The sequence below is a fragment of the Folsomia candida genome, unplaced genomic scaffold, assembly GCF_002217175.1.
Source record: "Folsomia candida strain VU population unplaced genomic scaffold, ASM221717v1 Fcan01_Sc007, whole genome shotgun sequence".
Lineage (NCBI taxonomy): Eukaryota > Metazoa > Arthropoda > Collembola > Entomobryomorpha > Isotomidae > Folsomia > Folsomia candida.
In genome coordinates this window covers 3,721,899-3,737,391 of record NW_019091199.1, presented here as the reverse complement: position 1 = coordinate 3,737,391, position 15,493 = coordinate 3,721,899, and the positions used below count along the sequence as shown (strand labels likewise).

At 41.2% G+C, this 15,493-nt stretch overlaps 4 protein-coding genes across 7 annotated transcripts; 3 read left to right on the top strand and 1 right to left on the bottom strand.

The window, feature by feature from the left end:
* Positions 1–152: 152 nt before the first annotated feature.
* Positions 153–4,924, top strand: LOC110852591. 3 transcript variants are annotated; one of them, XR_004835248.1, is made up of 5 exons: positions 620–2,650; positions 2,707–3,091; positions 3,194–3,236; positions 3,310–4,583; positions 4,672–4,924. XR_004835248.1 is itself a non-coding variant. In XM_022100693.2 (2 exons), the coding sequence occupies exons 1-2, from the start codon at positions 2,463–2,465 to the stop codon at positions 3,029–3,031; spliced, it is 513 nt and encodes a 170-aa protein (XP_021956385.1). In that variant the 5' UTR covers positions 153–2,462; the 3' UTR covers positions 3,032–3,177. The 3 variants fall into 3 exon arrangements, 1 of the variants encoding a protein (XP_021956385.1); XR_002548150.2 differs by having other exon boundaries at positions 614–2,650; positions 3,194–4,583; XM_022100693.2 differs by lacking the exons at positions 3,194–3,236; positions 3,310–4,583; positions 4,672–4,924 and having other exon boundaries at positions 153–2,650; positions 2,707–3,177.
* A 960-nt stretch (positions 4,925–5,884) lies between these two features.
* Positions 5,885–8,193, top strand: LOC110852360. Its single transcript, XM_035853414.1, has 4 exons — positions 5,885–6,907; positions 6,986–7,242; positions 7,316–7,544; positions 7,621–8,193. The coding sequence occupies exons 1-4, from the start codon at positions 6,787–6,789 to the stop codon at positions 7,914–7,916; spliced, it is 903 nt and encodes a 300-aa protein (XP_035709307.1). The 5' UTR covers positions 5,885–6,786; the 3' UTR covers positions 7,917–8,193.
* On the bottom strand, positions 8,187–11,142 carry LOC110852358 (serine/arginine repetitive matrix protein 2). Its single transcript, XM_022100407.2, has 5 exons — positions 10,730–11,142; positions 10,526–10,643; positions 10,295–10,441; positions 9,719–10,159; positions 8,187–9,593 (listed from the first exon to the last, which is right to left on the bottom strand). The coding sequence occupies exons 1-5, from the start codon at positions 10,835–10,837 to the stop codon at positions 8,641–8,643; spliced, it is 1,767 nt and encodes a 588-aa protein (XP_021956099.1). The 5' UTR covers positions 10,838–11,142; the 3' UTR covers positions 8,187–8,640.
* A 517-nt stretch (positions 11,143–11,659) lies between these two features.
* On the top strand, positions 11,660–15,150 carry LOC110852157 (calcium-binding mitochondrial carrier protein Aralar1). 2 transcript variants are annotated; one of them, XM_022100146.2, is made up of 10 exons: positions 11,660–11,936; positions 12,334–12,399; positions 12,479–12,668; positions 12,751–12,959; positions 13,021–13,570; positions 13,649–13,857; positions 13,941–14,162; positions 14,254–14,448; positions 14,540–14,724; positions 14,809–15,150. In XM_022100146.2, exons 1-10 carry the CDS (start codon positions 11,883–11,885, stop codon positions 14,984–14,986), a joined length of 2,058 nt encoding a protein of 685 aa, XP_021955838.1. In that variant the 5' UTR covers positions 11,660–11,882; the 3' UTR covers positions 14,987–15,150. The 2 variants fall into 2 exon arrangements, with proteins under 2 accessions (XP_021955838.1, XP_035709306.1); XM_035853413.1 differs by having other exon boundaries at positions 11,661–11,885.
* The last annotated feature ends 343 nt before the right edge of the window (positions 15,151–15,493 follow it).

The window sequence follows — 15,493 nt, the reverse complement described above, 5'->3', positions numbered from 1 at the left end:
TAAGAATCCATGCAGTTATGTTTATATGCGGTTTATTTCCAATGCACAATGTCAATATTCTACCACAGCAAACCAGTAAACCCCGGTGTCATACGGATTCACAGGTACTTATCTTTGTAAATGAAGTTGCACACATTGTACGTAGCTGTACGTATTTATTGACACTTTCCTCGTCATTTGCGATCTCTCTAAAAAAAAGTATCCTTATCAATAATAACTCATATTTACATCTGAAATAATCTGCATGACACCTGAATGGGAAATTGAAACCAGGGATTTCAGTCCAATGATTCGCACGGATCATGCCTTCATGTTCACGCCCTGACCAGTATAGATAGAGACCAGAATTAACTAGACCAATCTGATTTTCAGTATATCTAAAGTCTGTATCTCGTTTCAACAAAGCCAGACTTCAATTATTTAATATTACGACGTCATATCTAACCTTCGCCATGATCACTATATCATACAACCGTAATGCTTGTGCAAAATAATGCACAGCTTATCATATAAATTGAAAAGTTGATGAACCAAGTTTTAAAATGAGACTACACCAATCATAAAATTCCTATTTCCAAGCGAAATTATAAGAATCATGTAAAATTATTTATTTAACTTATTTTGACTTTTTTTAAAATGATTTCTTCGTTTTTTATTCAGGTTAGGGATTTTTAATGTACGACTCCTTTGTAGTCAGCTTTTTTGATGTGTAATTTTTGTAATGCGTATGCAATGATAATTGAATTGAAGTTTTATTATACTGGCTTATTAGTACAAGAAATACAAAAACTTATGCTTAACACTAGAGAAGGGGACTCTAAATTAAACATTTAGACAAATTAAAGTAACTTACTTGCCTAGTTTCGTCAGTTTACATCCTCTCTAAGCCAATACTTATACAATCAAATTATAATTTAGCAAGATGAACAAACAAAACCATCTCGCAGCTCAAAGGAACGCGACAAAGTTGGTTGCATACCAAGACTGGCTGAGTTTGTAAATTTAGATACAATTACGATTTCAAATCATTACCCAATTATAATTTATATCAACTTACATTTTACTTAATTACTTAAATTATATTTGTTGGAAAAATTGCATCAGAAAACCAACTTAATTTTGACATACAAACCAATTTTGATTCCCCAACCAACCGAGTGGATACAGGCAGAAGCCAGGTGGTAATTCTGATCGTAAAAATACATAAAAATACGATTTAAAAATACAATTTTTGACTGAAATGGTTGTTCAGTTTGATAATGAGGGATTTTCACACATTGCCAATTAAATTTGAAGTTATTACCAATTAGAATTAATTAAAATTAGATTAAAAATAAATAAATTTAGAGGAGCTCGTGCAAGAGCAAATCCTCCTCGGTTGGCGCGCTGACGGGATAATAAGTGAAATAAAATAATGTTTTGTCAGCGTCCACTTTTATTTAAGCAGAAGTATGTTAACTTTATTGAATGATTCCAGGAAATGTACTCGGTGTATTGATTATACAAAAGTTCAAACTAGTTTACAGAATGTATTGGATGTCTTAGACTTAGGAGTTAGAGTAGAATTTCCTTAGAGTTGAATTTGGTGAATTTACCGGTAAAGACTTTCGACCTACCTTAATTATGCTCTCTCAATTTGTATTCTGGATGGTGCTCTAATGGATGGTATGCAATAATTAGTGAACATGTTACCCGTTCATATTGCGATTAAAAATGACATACTAACATTATCCGTGCATAATTTGACCATGAAAATCAATCCTTCACAACGCTCTATATTTAAATTCCTATGTTTTCAATTTTTGCTGCTGATTTCACGTTTCAATGATAAAATGCTGTCAATGCTTGCTAAGAGTCATCATCACCTCATTCTTTATTGCTGACACATTCACTTTCTGCATGATCAAGTCCTCCTCATCATCAAAACAATCGGAACAGAACAATTGGAGACCAAACGAACGAGAGGAAAGTGACAATTACAATGTCGTCGATATTGTTGGTTGATTTAATTGTAAAGTTAAAATTACCTTTGCTCAGCCTCCGTAAAGTAACAACATGGTGCACGCATACAAATTAAAATGTGTGCATTAAAGAAGAAAGAGGCGACCTAAGTATGTGCATACGTACGTATGCAGTGCATGCGTTTAAATCCAGTGTTGACCGGTCTGGAGGTTGAATCCTTCCTCAATACATAAGCTAATGGTAATTTAGTGACTGAGCGAAGCAATTAAGCTCACAGGTTGCGAAGAATAATGCATTGTTCCTTCTTCTTGGCTTCATCTCGCCGTCGTTAAGAATAGCTCATTGCGTGCTCGCGATGGTTAATTCGTGGTTTGCTGATTTTTGATGGGCCACAATATTCGTTCTTAAATAACTCACATTCCCAGTGTGAGAACACCCTTCGGATGGAATGGATAAGGCATTTTGGAGAAACAAAGTCATAAATTCTAGTGTAGCAAAAAATGTGGCTGAGTGAAGTTGAAGGGACGAGCTATGCTTTGCTCATCAGCGTTCTCATAATTTTGGGACTGTTTGCCATCTTGGTGTTTGGGAGTCTGCCTTGCAGTTGCAGATACATCTTGCTGCTCAGCCATTGCTTGTGGAGGAAGAAAAACAGGGTGCGTGTGGGGGTCACGGACACGACCAATCGGTGAGAATACGGTTCCAAAATCCAAGATCACAATTTCTTACACCTTTTAACATCAGGATCCACGTAATCGGGTCCGGCCGCCTGTTCCCCGATCCAGAGTCTCTGATCCAATTTCCTGTCTATCCCTTTGCCACAGCCGAGCCTCATGGCCACTACCCACCCTCTGGTCACCACCAACAGTCTTTGAGGCTGGTCCACCACGTGTCACAATTGCCCTGCTACCACGAGTATGCTCAGAATCAGCTCAAGTTCCCTCCAGCCCGCTGGGAGGACGAACCTCCCCCAGCATATGACTTGCTCTTCCCTTCTGGAACCTCTTCAGAGTCCGGGAATCCGACTCCAGGTGACAACAACAGCAAATGCCAACCTCGTCCAGTCTGATCCACGTGCATACAAGTTGTACTTCTGTAAAACATGGACGCCATTCAATCAGTGACAAATGTATGATCTCACTCATTGTTCAACAATTGTTGCACATTTAGCGTTTATAATCAAGTGTCAATAAAATGTAAATATTATTTAATTCATTCCGCCGATATGCAGTTAGAAGACAACCTCCGTACATATATGGAACCGGAAGGAAGTGGTGATGATAATAGTAACGTATGCATCAAATATTGGTGTGTCACTTTGTTCAATTAATGGTGACAACATTTCAGTCATGCAGTGTGTGTGTACTGTTGGATCGACCAGCAACCCAAGGTAATGAGACAATCAATTACTCGACGAAGCAGTATGTAAAGGTCAAGTCTACCGTGCGAGGTGTGCACGTCGATGCATGCATGCAAACTTCATGTGCAGACCTTCACGTCAACACAACAATGATTCCATCCAAAAACGCATTTTGTTCTCAGTCTCACTCATATTGACGCATATTGACTAACAAATTAGCTGAAGGAACCCCGTCACGTGAGAAGACGAGGCCTGAGTGCAATAAAATTAATGAGTGCTGTCTTTCCAGCAAAGTTTTAAAGAAATGGTTTCAGAAGGGCAAGGTGCATGGTCGGCTGACACGTACGGACGCAGGGATGATCGCATCAGCAGGGCTCTGAAGCGTGCCATTTCACCTGGGATCAGTTTCAATGGTGTTGTATGTACTTACTTGCATATCACACAACACGAGCCGCACGGATCTGCACTTGTGTGTGCACATTAATGATGAGCATTCCATAAAGTTGAGAACAATAATCAAGCAGAAATCTTGTTGGGAGAGGCTACGGTTCATGAGCAGAGAACCAGCCACAAACAAATAACAATGAGAGTAATATTATTATTATTAAAATAGGATGTGTATTGTTTTGGAGGCTTCTTCACTTCAATAGGGCGAGCATCACTATGCGAAAAAAATCAAATTGGAGTGTGTAGGACCATTGTTTATTACGCTGCTAAAAACTTGTTGAGCCAAAGAATAACACAACCAAGCGAACGTAACGGAAGGAAGGATACTTTGCGAGAAGTGGTCACTACACCATGAACACGTATTTACGTATTTAGCTATCGTAATGCAGGTGTGGTTAGCCAGTGCAGCTTCCTGTAACTTCATTCCTGAACGTCTTCTGTAATTAAGGCTTCAGTAGTTAACTGTGCATCACCTAAGAACCATTACACATATCTGCATACACAATACATCACTGTAAATGTGTTGGGGGTTCAGAATGTAGGCGCAGAAACATTGCAGGTCAAAATTAGTAACTTGCCACTCCTGGAGGAGATCGTCAGAAGTGCTTGAAAAATAAATGGGGGGTGAGGTGAACCTCGATTTTTTCCACCTTGGTCTTCTCCTCGTCGTCATAATGGTCTTCATCACCGGGATCGTCCTCTGCGTCGCTGTCGTCGGCGTCTGCTGCTTTCACTGGCTGGACAATAGCAAAAGTCATCAGTCTGAGGCTGGGGCAACGGATGGGGATAAATCTCCAACGCCTTCGCAAATTAGGTAACTTTTGCGTCCAATACGGAGAACCAAGATAAGCCATTCATGTCACTCATCTCTGATCTGTGTCCATCTGAATGTATTTTACTAGGGAACAGATTTGGAGGCTGGATAACGAGCTGGCCCAACAATTGAGACGCTACCAAGAGCTTCGTGGGAAGAGGCGAGGCGAAGGTCCAGATATACCTCCTTCCTACGAAACTCTGTTCCCCATTCCCCCACAACAAGCATCTTCATCCAACAACCACAATGCTCACTGGAGAGACAATTTCACACTCTTCGTCTAAATCCACAATAATCTGCTCAAATGAAATAAAAATCGATTTGATCTCAATTTCTAAGTGCATAATAATATGTGTTATCTGTATTTATTATGGGTATATTGCAAATCTATACAAACATTGCTCCAATACATTTTTCAGACTGTACATGCTGCTGTTTATGCTTATGATTCTGAGTTCATAAAAATCGCCTAAACGTTGCATAGGTCAATACAAACTTTGTATTTTGGACCACAAGCTAAGTTACTTGGTCAGTAGTTGGATTTGTACACATTTTAAGTCGCCGTTCAAATTGTTATTTTTTACTTTCATGACTTCTATGGACTCTTGTCTATCTCATCGTCGTGTTGATTTATATATTATACTCTCATCTGCTGCTGTGCTCTTAATGAGCCATTTATTTTCGAAACCATGCTGGAAGAACTGCATACTTGCATATTGACTAAATGCATGTGGGCACATATTGTGTATTATAATGTGCATTTTATGTGACCACTACACCACCCAGCTCCAAAAATGTGCCCAGTTCATATACTTACGTTGTCGGCTGATTAGAAGAAGAAGAAGGAGCAGATAAAAAGAGGACGAGCAGATCAGATCACTCTTTAAGACGGATCGTTGTTCATCTCTCCCGTCACACGGAGAGCCCCATTAAAGGAGATGGCTAATGACGATGATGCCTCTTAATGAACCACCAACTCCGCTTTATTTACGCCACTATTTCTTCACGAGGGCATTAACTAACATCAGGATGAGCCATTTGATTATGTATTCAAGACTTTCAATAAGAGCTCTTCGTCTTTTAAGTATTATTCAGTGCTAGCCATCCATGAATGCGAATGCCTCCTCCAGCAGCGAGCACTGGCTGAGGAAGAGTGATGAATGCATTTTCAAACGGATTAAGAATTTAGGATGCATACTTAAATGTTAATGGTGTCAGTTTGTGCATTTTTCTCGAGCTTGCCTTGCATCCATCCGATATGAGACGTCGGTATGATGGAAATGAGCAAAAAACGAACACGACGTTGCTCAGATGGATTCAATTTAGCAATGGAATAATGGGACTCGACTGAAGAAATACAGCGATGAGACTAATCTCTCCGGTTTGAATAAAACATTAAACCATCCAATCTATTCATTACTATGTACGGGCCATAAAATCCTGAGAAAATTTCCACCTGAATCTTCGCCACTATAAATAAATGCACAAGGAAGGAACATGCACACGCCACCCAGTATCAAATTCATGTCTCTTGGTAAAGTATAGTTCATTCAAATTGACTTAATGATCACCCAACTAATATAGTTATCTATGTAGCAAATATTTTAAGACTAAATTGATTTGGAATATTTGGAATATTTTAGAATTTAAAATGTACGTACTAAAGTTTTAAACTGTGAGACAAGCTTTGCCAACACCAAAATTGTGTGCGTTGGTGCGTGAAGTGAATGTCTCTGCATTCATTTTATCTTATTCCTTGCAAACCACGATGATTACATTAAAAATCGTTTATCACATCCACCAGAGATATGTGCAACGGACGGACGACGGCAAAAAGTGGGTGAGTAAAGCGACTCAACCACTACATGACTTTCGACGCATTTCCATGTTTTATACCCCGAGGGATGTTTTTGTTTCTTTACAAACTCCTTCGGTCGTCCACTTCTCCGCCAAATGAAGGGCTGGTGGTGAGCCCATGGATTTATTATTTTGTGGAGAGAACGGGAATGATGCAGTCGTGTTTACGCACTCGCCAGAGTTGGTTATTAGCCGACCCCACGCATACGCCACCGTAGTTGCAGCGTTCGAATAATTACCTCGTTCGGCTTTACCCATCTCACGCACAATATAACCATTATGTGGTGCAACAAAATTGCAACTGCACTGGTGTAGAAGATCAAACGTATAAATACCTATTGTGAAGATGATTTTTGACTTTATTGTGTCGCTGGGAATGATGGGTTTGGTGCTACTGACTCAAAAATGGGCAGTTGGAGCTGATCCTTCTGACAAGGTCAATCAACTTCGACATTCGGACTCGGATTGTAAGCTTATTATAATAGACAAAGTTTGGGTGGTGGGAACAAAATTAACTGTCATAGATTTAATTTCATAACGTGTAGCGTCAGTGGAGCTATTGACCTGGGGTCGAGATACGATCATCCACCGTGGTCGAAAGGACATATACCTCTCCCACTATCCACCCCAAAATTCTGTCGTCGTCCTCATTGTGAATGATGTGCCTTGGACGAAAGGAGACCTACGAAACTTGTCCGGAGAGTTCACGGTCCATGCTCCTCAGAGACACGGGATTATGGCCGTAGTTCAGGTCCTTTACCTGCGCAGTGGAGGCAATGACCACTGCATTGACTATATCCAGGCAGGAAACAGGAAGAAAATATGAAAGATTTACATATGTAGGTATTTCCGAGTTGACAATTGATAATTTCCAGTTCTACGACCCAATCACTGCTCTGGGGTCGCCAAAAACTTGTGGAAAGCTGAGCAAGGAGAACAAGGCATTTTCTCCACCAGACGTGGTGGGGGCTCGTGTGTTCAACAGCCCTTCGGGAATGATGCAGGTGGCGTACAGGTCGGCAAAGGGGGACCCCACCTTCCCAATCGACAAGAACTACGATCTTTCCTTTCACATGGTCGAGGTGGTATTCACGGCTTACAAAGGTAGCACTCTTGCTGCTCTTTCGAACATCTTTATTGAGCTTTATTAACCCAAGTTTTTGTTACTCTCCATTCACAGAGTGCAACTTTGTCACAAATCATGACAGCCATAGTCGGTGTGGTGACGCGTGCATTGCTTCCACGGTTTTCTGCGACGAGAGGATCAACTGCGGCTCACCTGATGAGTTTGCAGTGGACGAAGAAAATTGTCCGGGTCAGAATGACAGTGATGGTCACATCTTCTCCCAACACGTAGGATCATTCTTGGTCAGTATTTATCTTGGTGCGGGGATCTTTTTTACGATTCTGGCAGCAGTGACATGCTACCATCAGCACAAGGCGTACCAGAGGATCAAAAGTATTCCGCATAAGTGATGTGCATGATCTCCTCAATAAGTAACACTTTCTCCTTTCCTGAAAATAAATACACAATTGTCGCCTTTTTCAAATTAATTATGTGTTCAGTATTTCAGCAAAGTGTTAACAGAAAAACAGAAGAATAAGCTTTTCAATTCCACAAGAATATTCAATCCCGTCCTGAGTAATACTCGAATAAATATTGCAGGAACAAAACTGTCGAACATCTTGTATGTATTTGAACAATGTATGTATGCAATAATTAAAATACAATAAATTTCAGTTGTATTTCGGATAATGCGAAATTAGTGCAATGGATCCCTACCACTAAAAAAAGTAGTAGCAGCAATCTTTGGTACAACTTTGGATTGCTATGTGGCAGGGATTCATGGCATATAAAGTCGTTAATTTATTTTAGATCGTCTCCACGTAGAGCGAGATCTGATTCTTTGTAGTCATTATTTCACAAAACATACAGACACAAAATACACTACAATACAATACTTTTTAGTGTTCGCATTGATGTTTAACATTTACAAGAAATCTAAGTTGTATACATGATAAATAAGAAGGGGTTTAATTATAATTATATTAGTATTAATTACGACAACAAAGTTTTGGTACAGGTGTGATGTACGTCATAAACTTATATTAATAAATGCCACCTGTCTCTGACAAAAATTTTGGGCAGTACAAGAGGAGAAACAATGGTAATGAAAAATACTTACACTACGTGGCTAAATTACGCATATGTTAAGCTAACTTTACGTTTATGAGTCGGTTTTGTTTTACTGTTACTACTATTGCTTCTACTGTTACTGCTGCTGCTGCTGCTGCTAGGGAGGGTAGACTTGGTGGTACTGGTCGTCGTGCTTTTCGAAGAAGATGTGAGCCTAGTGCCTTTCAATGCTTCCGAAAAGATTCGACTCGGGGCCAAATGCTGACCATGTTGTTGGGCTTTCATCTTTTTCTTGATTAGTTTTGCTCTCAAATCCTCCTGTTCAGGTTCCGAGTCTGGTTCCACATCCACCTTGATGTTTGTAGGACTACCGGGGTCATGATCCTTGTGGCGAGAGGGTCTTTGGTTGACTTCTGTTATTATCGTGGATGATGATGATAATGTAGTCCTACTTTGGTCTTCTTGGGATTTGGGAATCGTTATTTGTACTTTACTGCTGCTCGACGTGGTTGAACGGTTATTGTTGTTGGGTGGACTTGGACGAGGGGGTTGTTTCCGATCATCATTTCTCTTGTTGCTGGATGACTGCTGGAGTCGAATCTTCTTTCCCTGACTCCCTTCAACGTTCAGAGGTTGCTTCTCTTGGAACTTGCGCCTTCGCTTCTCCAACACTTCCTGATCCACGGCGGAAAGAGAGAGTAGAGGTTCAGGGGAACTGGAGGATTTCGTCGTCCTCGCATCTACCAACTCTGAGGACGATTTCTTATTAGCCACAGACTTTTTCGGGACATGCTCCTTATCACCTCGCGAGGTAGTACTTGCTGCACCGCCACGATTGGTATCATGGTGATGGGTGCTTCGTTTTTCTCGGGATAAGCTCCTACTCCGACTTCTTAGACGCCGAGATGAAGATGAATTGGTATGGCTATCTCTTTCTCTTCTACCCGAGCCCGAGGGTGGTGATCGTAAAGGTCGGCGAGGCGGTAGGTCATCTTTAACACGCTTCAATGGTCTGTCTAATTAAAAGGAGAACAAGCAGCAAGTTTTTTTAAATAGTCATTGTTAATAAAGATAGATTAGAATAAAAAAGGCATACGTATGACATATGTACGGTTGCTCACAAATGGGATAAATTGTATACCTCTTAAAGAACTATCTGTCATCCTAGACGATGGAAGATCTCGTTCTCTCGAGCTTGATCTTCGACCACCTCGGAAATCTCCTCCTCTGTCCCTGGAACGTGACTTTCGCGTGGTGGGTCGTCTCCTCATCATTGGAGACCTTGACCTGCTCCTCATCATACGCGGTCTTCTGCGTGGTGGGAGGGGGGAGCGAGATCGTGAAGAAGCTCTCGTATGATTAGGTCGGAGATCTCTCTCTCTGCTCCTGGATCGACGTCTATTGGCCGCACCTTCATTTTCGATGGTGGTAGTAACTTTTTGAGGTAGTCTCACTTTTAATGTTGGCAACCGTTGTGTGGCATCATTCTCTCCCAAGTCGTCTTCATACAGTGAATATCTGGATGCGACGGATAGGGCGTCATCGTCTGAGGAACTGTAGTCAGGAAGTTCTTGTTCTTGAACTGAAATTGAATCGTCTTGTTAGATAAAGTAAATTGAATTAAATTAGAATTAGAGTTATCAACGATTAACTTTAATCAAAGTAAATTAAATTAACCGCTTCGCTCCGGAGAGGAAAGTAATTTAAACATATTTACCTTCCTGCTTCACAGGAGAAGGAGAAAGCGAGGCACGTTGACCGGTCGTAGGTGAGGTGCCTAAAGAGGAGGAGGAGTCTTCTTCGGACATTATGACTTCTTCGATAACCTCATCACAGTCTGAGTCGTCCATGTCGATACCTTCGGCTGTAAAACAACAAGATCCATGTGGTTAAGACCTGCCTTTCCTTAGGCGATGAAAATTCAGCCAAAAATATGTCCTTATCTCACCAACAACAATTTCTTCCATAAGCCCAGAATCAATGTCTGCGAGAAGGTCGCTCCGTGTCTGTATTTCAATAAGATTCCTATTGTGAGGCAGGGGACGATGTTGAAGGTTTGGTGGTTGCTGCAAAAACAGATCGGCGTTAAACAAGTTGTATTATTAACCTTTGACTACGTTTTGAATATAGCTAATAACAACTATTTGCTTACCTTTCTACTGGCGGAAGCCATCATATTGGCCCTGTTGCGCTTAAGTGAATTAAGCGCTGCTTGTCGTAGCATTTGCAATTCGAAATCATCTTCGTTAATACCCCCCATCGTCACAAGTAGGTGATTCAGCAAGTTCTATCTTCTTTAAAAATTCAGGAATGTCACAAAGTACACAATTCGTTTAAACTTGAAACTATCACTAATTATTTTGAAATATATGCTTGATATTTTAGACCTATCGTAAAACTATATTAGTCTGAAGTTCTTATTAACTATACGTTGACTATTTGTAATTTTTAGACACCGCACACTGCAGAATTTTGGAGGTGAAAGTGTTTTTCTTTGGAATGAAAGTTTCTTAAATTTTGTGCCTTCTTCTGGCGCAGCACTGGCTGAAGAGGTGAATAAGGCGAAGAACTGGTTTTGTTGGGCTTTTCAACCTCTCCGCGCCTCCGTCCTCCACTGCTCACTCTCCCCCAAAATCTCAATTTCCTTCAGTCGTCTGTCTCGTCTCGTCGTCGTCTCAAAGGAGGTCGTAGGTCAAACACTGGCGACACGGCTTCTGCTGGCCTTTTCCCAGTTGAGGACAGAGTTCTCTTCAGAAAAGACACACACCAAAGGTGTCCCTCTGCTCGAATTGAGCTAAAATTGGCTAGAGAGCAAGTTGAGATTTTGTCTCAATTTTACCTACATTTGTAAATACATTTGTTACATCAAGTGTCTCAAATTTCATAATGCAATCTTGGATTGATTGAGATCTATGATTGCATCCTTTGGAAAACGCAGTAAAATATTTGTTCATACTCGATAAGCTCCTATTTCCTAATTTGAAAGGCGTAGTTTGGACATAATGGCATATGAATGACACAGTTCTATGCATTTGTTAGTTTAACAAAGTCCGAACAAATCCGGGTAGCAGTAGTATGAATCCGGGAGATTTGGAGCACATGCGGAACCAAGAGTGTCGATGATATTAGTGTACAACGACCTACCAATGGTAGGCTACCATGGTGGATACTTCAAGTCGATTAACAACAACAATTAGTTAACCTTTGCAAATATATCGTAAAGTGCCAGCGTAAATAATATTTTTCTCATCCATGGGTCAATTTACAGCAAAAGTTGAACCGTTCCGACTGCGCATTTCATCGAGATGGAAAGTGGTTTCCCTCTCAATACACCTCGATTTCGATCTCGATCTCCATCCGTAATCAATAACCAACTCAAATTACTAATCGCTATATTGCTCGCTTATCGTATTGTGTAGCTTTTACTGGTCTATTTTTTACATACGTTCACAGAATTAGCTCTTCAGGACAAGCCACAAGATCTACTCACCAGTCACCACACCATTTTCTATAATTCAACCCCTGAACAATTCGGCTTCAAGAATTTAGATTAACAAATTGTAGCATTTATTTTGACCCGACCTATAGCATAATCCCACTTGTCTGTCCTTAACCTTATCCTTAGTCATAAAAATAAGCATTGTGCCATTTTTATTATAATAATTGCTTGGCGTGCGTTGTGGTGTCTGCAATAAAAATGTGGCTTTTCTACTGTTGGGTCAATGAATTTGATAAGAATTTCTAAACTTCCTGAAGGGGTGGGAAAAACCACGACGAATAGAGCGAGCACACCGAAGTGACCTGCTCGATATCTTTCACAAGGTGATCATAGCATAAGGCATACATATATCCACTTAAATATTATGCAGGTTTCATGTTCATATCATTTTTTACTCATCAGTACTCCCAAATAGGAGCGAATGGATACCGATTTATCAAGTCCACCGACTTGATTACCAAGTACTTTGGCCTTCTCAGCACAGCACAACATGACCAAAACACGGTGGAGTTGTTGGCCGGAATCATCGACACTTCCAAAGATGGGTACATATCATTTTCCGAGTTTGTGACATTCGAAGGCCTCCTCACAGGTAGCCAACATAAACATTACTACACAGAAATAAGTGCCATGGCTAAAATACGAATAAAATTTGATCAATTGTGTCCATTTAGTACCGGATGCCCTCTATTTCACTGCATTTCGACTCTTTGACACGAATGGGAATGGGAAGGTCACCTTTGACGAATTCAAACACGTCATCAGCCACACCACTCTCCAAAAGATGATGCCTTTCAACATGAATGGCAATTTTGTCCGAATGTACTTTGGGCGGAGGAAGAATCGCGTGGTCACCTACGCCGAGTTCAGTCAGTTTCTTCATGTAAGTGCATCGTGGTATTAATACCACATTTTTTGGTACTAAATATTAATTTGCTAAGTAGGACTTTCACGAAGAGTATGCCACCGAAGCATTTCGAAGATTCGATCCCGACTGCAAGGGGACCATCCCCATCTCCTCGTTCGTGTCCATCATGACCAACCTCCGCTCCCACTTGGTCCAACCGAAAGTGGGGGCTCATCTGGAAGCCGTGGCCAGGCAGCTTGGGGATGGAGAGTCGGTCTCCTATCCCTTTTTCGTAGCCTTCAACTCCCTCCTGAATAACATGGAGCTTATGAAGAAAGTCTACCTGCAAGCTTCACGGGGCCTGCCATCCACCGAGATCACCAAACATGAGTTCCTTTCGTCGGGACAGGTTATGTCGCAACTGACCCCACTCCAGGTGGACATCCTCTTCACAATCTCTCAGCTCATCAACGACTCTCCCACCCTGATCCTCTCTGACCTCCAGTCCATCGCTCCAGAACAGTACTACATCAAAGTGGAGAACAGGGTGCTGGACATCAAAGCGGTGCGAAGTCCGGAGGAAAGAGGGTATTACGTGGAATTTCTCGAGTCCGTGTATCGGTTCTGTATCGGACTAGTCGCAGGATGTGAGTAAACTTATTGGCAGAATGGGCAATAATTCGACTCACTTTAAGAATTTGGGGCCTCGAAACCCATCTTTTCAGTGTTTGAGTCTGTCCCAACGTATCCAATGGATCTTGTAAAAACGCGGATGCAAAACCAGCGGCCAAGCAAGCTCATTTCGAGCAAGATCTACTCCACCAACGTGGACTGCCTCCTCAAAATCCGGCATGTCGAAGGGATGAGGGGCCTGTATCGTGGCCTCGCTCCACACGTGATTGGATCATCCCTGGGAAAGGCGTTTAAATTGTCGGTGAGCTGATTTACTTAGAAAAAATGGATGTGGAGACAAAAAGTCTGGAAGTAAAGGTTTTTGTTCATTCTTTAATCACCCAGATGAATGATTGGATTCGGGATCATTTTATGAACCGAAAAGGGCAGGTTCCCTTCCCCGCAGAAGTTTTTGCGGGTGCGTGCGCTGGGCTTTGTTCCGCAATTGTCGTAAATCCGCTCGAAATAATTAAGATTCGAATGCAGGATGTCGGTCAGCTTTTTCCACATTCAAAATTCAGTATGCTTAAGCTCATTAGGAGGTTGGGATTCAAAGGGATGTATCAGGTGGGCATCATATCAACTACAAACGAAATATATTTTGGGTTCCAAAATTTGTGTGTATGTACAAATTTGATGAAGATTCAATAATGTGTAGGGTATGACGGCCTGTATGATGAGGGACGTCCCTTTCAGTGCCATTTTCTTTCCTGGCTATGCCCACATGAAACTCTACCTTCAGGACGAAGATGGTTACAACAGCCCTTTTTCGCTTCTTGTAGCTGGAGCCACCGCGACAATTCCAGCCGTACCAATTTCCATGCCCTTTGACGTAATCAAGACCAGGCTTCAGGTGGGTGGGATTTATATCTACCGTGATACTTTAATAGCCCCTGCTACAAGGTATCCACATGTGTATTTTCTTCCTCAACGATTATTTACAGGTTGTCCCGAAACCGGGTGAGATTGTCTACACGGGAACGTTGGACTGTGCTCTGCGCATTTATCGGGAGGAAGGGTATCGATCCTTCATGCAAGGGACACGAGTTATCAAGCCCACTCAAGTTGGACTCGCTCTCCTCGTCTATGAAGTACTGCAACGCTGGTTCTATGTCGACTTTGCTGGAACGTGAGTCCCACCTGTGCCTTCAAGCGGACATTATTATCGTATAAACAACGGATAAAAATAATAATTGGTTATCAACTTTTCTAGGAGACCCACTGGCTCCGAGAAACTCGTACAAATTACAAGCGTGGACCAATTGAAGTCAGAAAATCCGGACCACATTGGAGGTTACGCCCTTGCACTTCCTATCCTGGCCGGCATTGAGTCAAAATTCGGACTTGTCTTTCCTAAATTTAAAAACCAAGTTGTTCATCCTCTCATTTAGTAAAGAAAATCAAACAGGGTAATTTTTCCTAAGTCATCTTCATCTGTCCTAAAAAAGATAATACTCGCTTACTCACTAGAGACACTCATATAAGTTCTAAATCCAATCGTGTTCAGTAATTTCTAAAGCAAATAAAAGCACGTGAAGGTCAAGTCGGTGAGAAATCTCGAGGTTATACTGATACATGTACATCTTTGAAAAAAACTCTTTGAGACTGATCCAGCAAAGCAAAATCGAATTTAAAAACGAATTGTAAATTTAAAATCATATTTTTTCCGTAAATTTTTATTTCCTAAAAAATTCAGTGACTGGGATGGGGAGTGACGTACATTCTAAATACAATATATTCATGAATGTGCATTATGTCGCGATGAATGGAGATCTGTAATTAAACTATAAGCCAACGAATGAATATAATTGGAATCAAGTAGAGCGAAATATTTCAGAAACTTGACATACAGGATACCCTACGCAGGTGCGAAGGAAAGCAGTAATTGTCAAATTCAT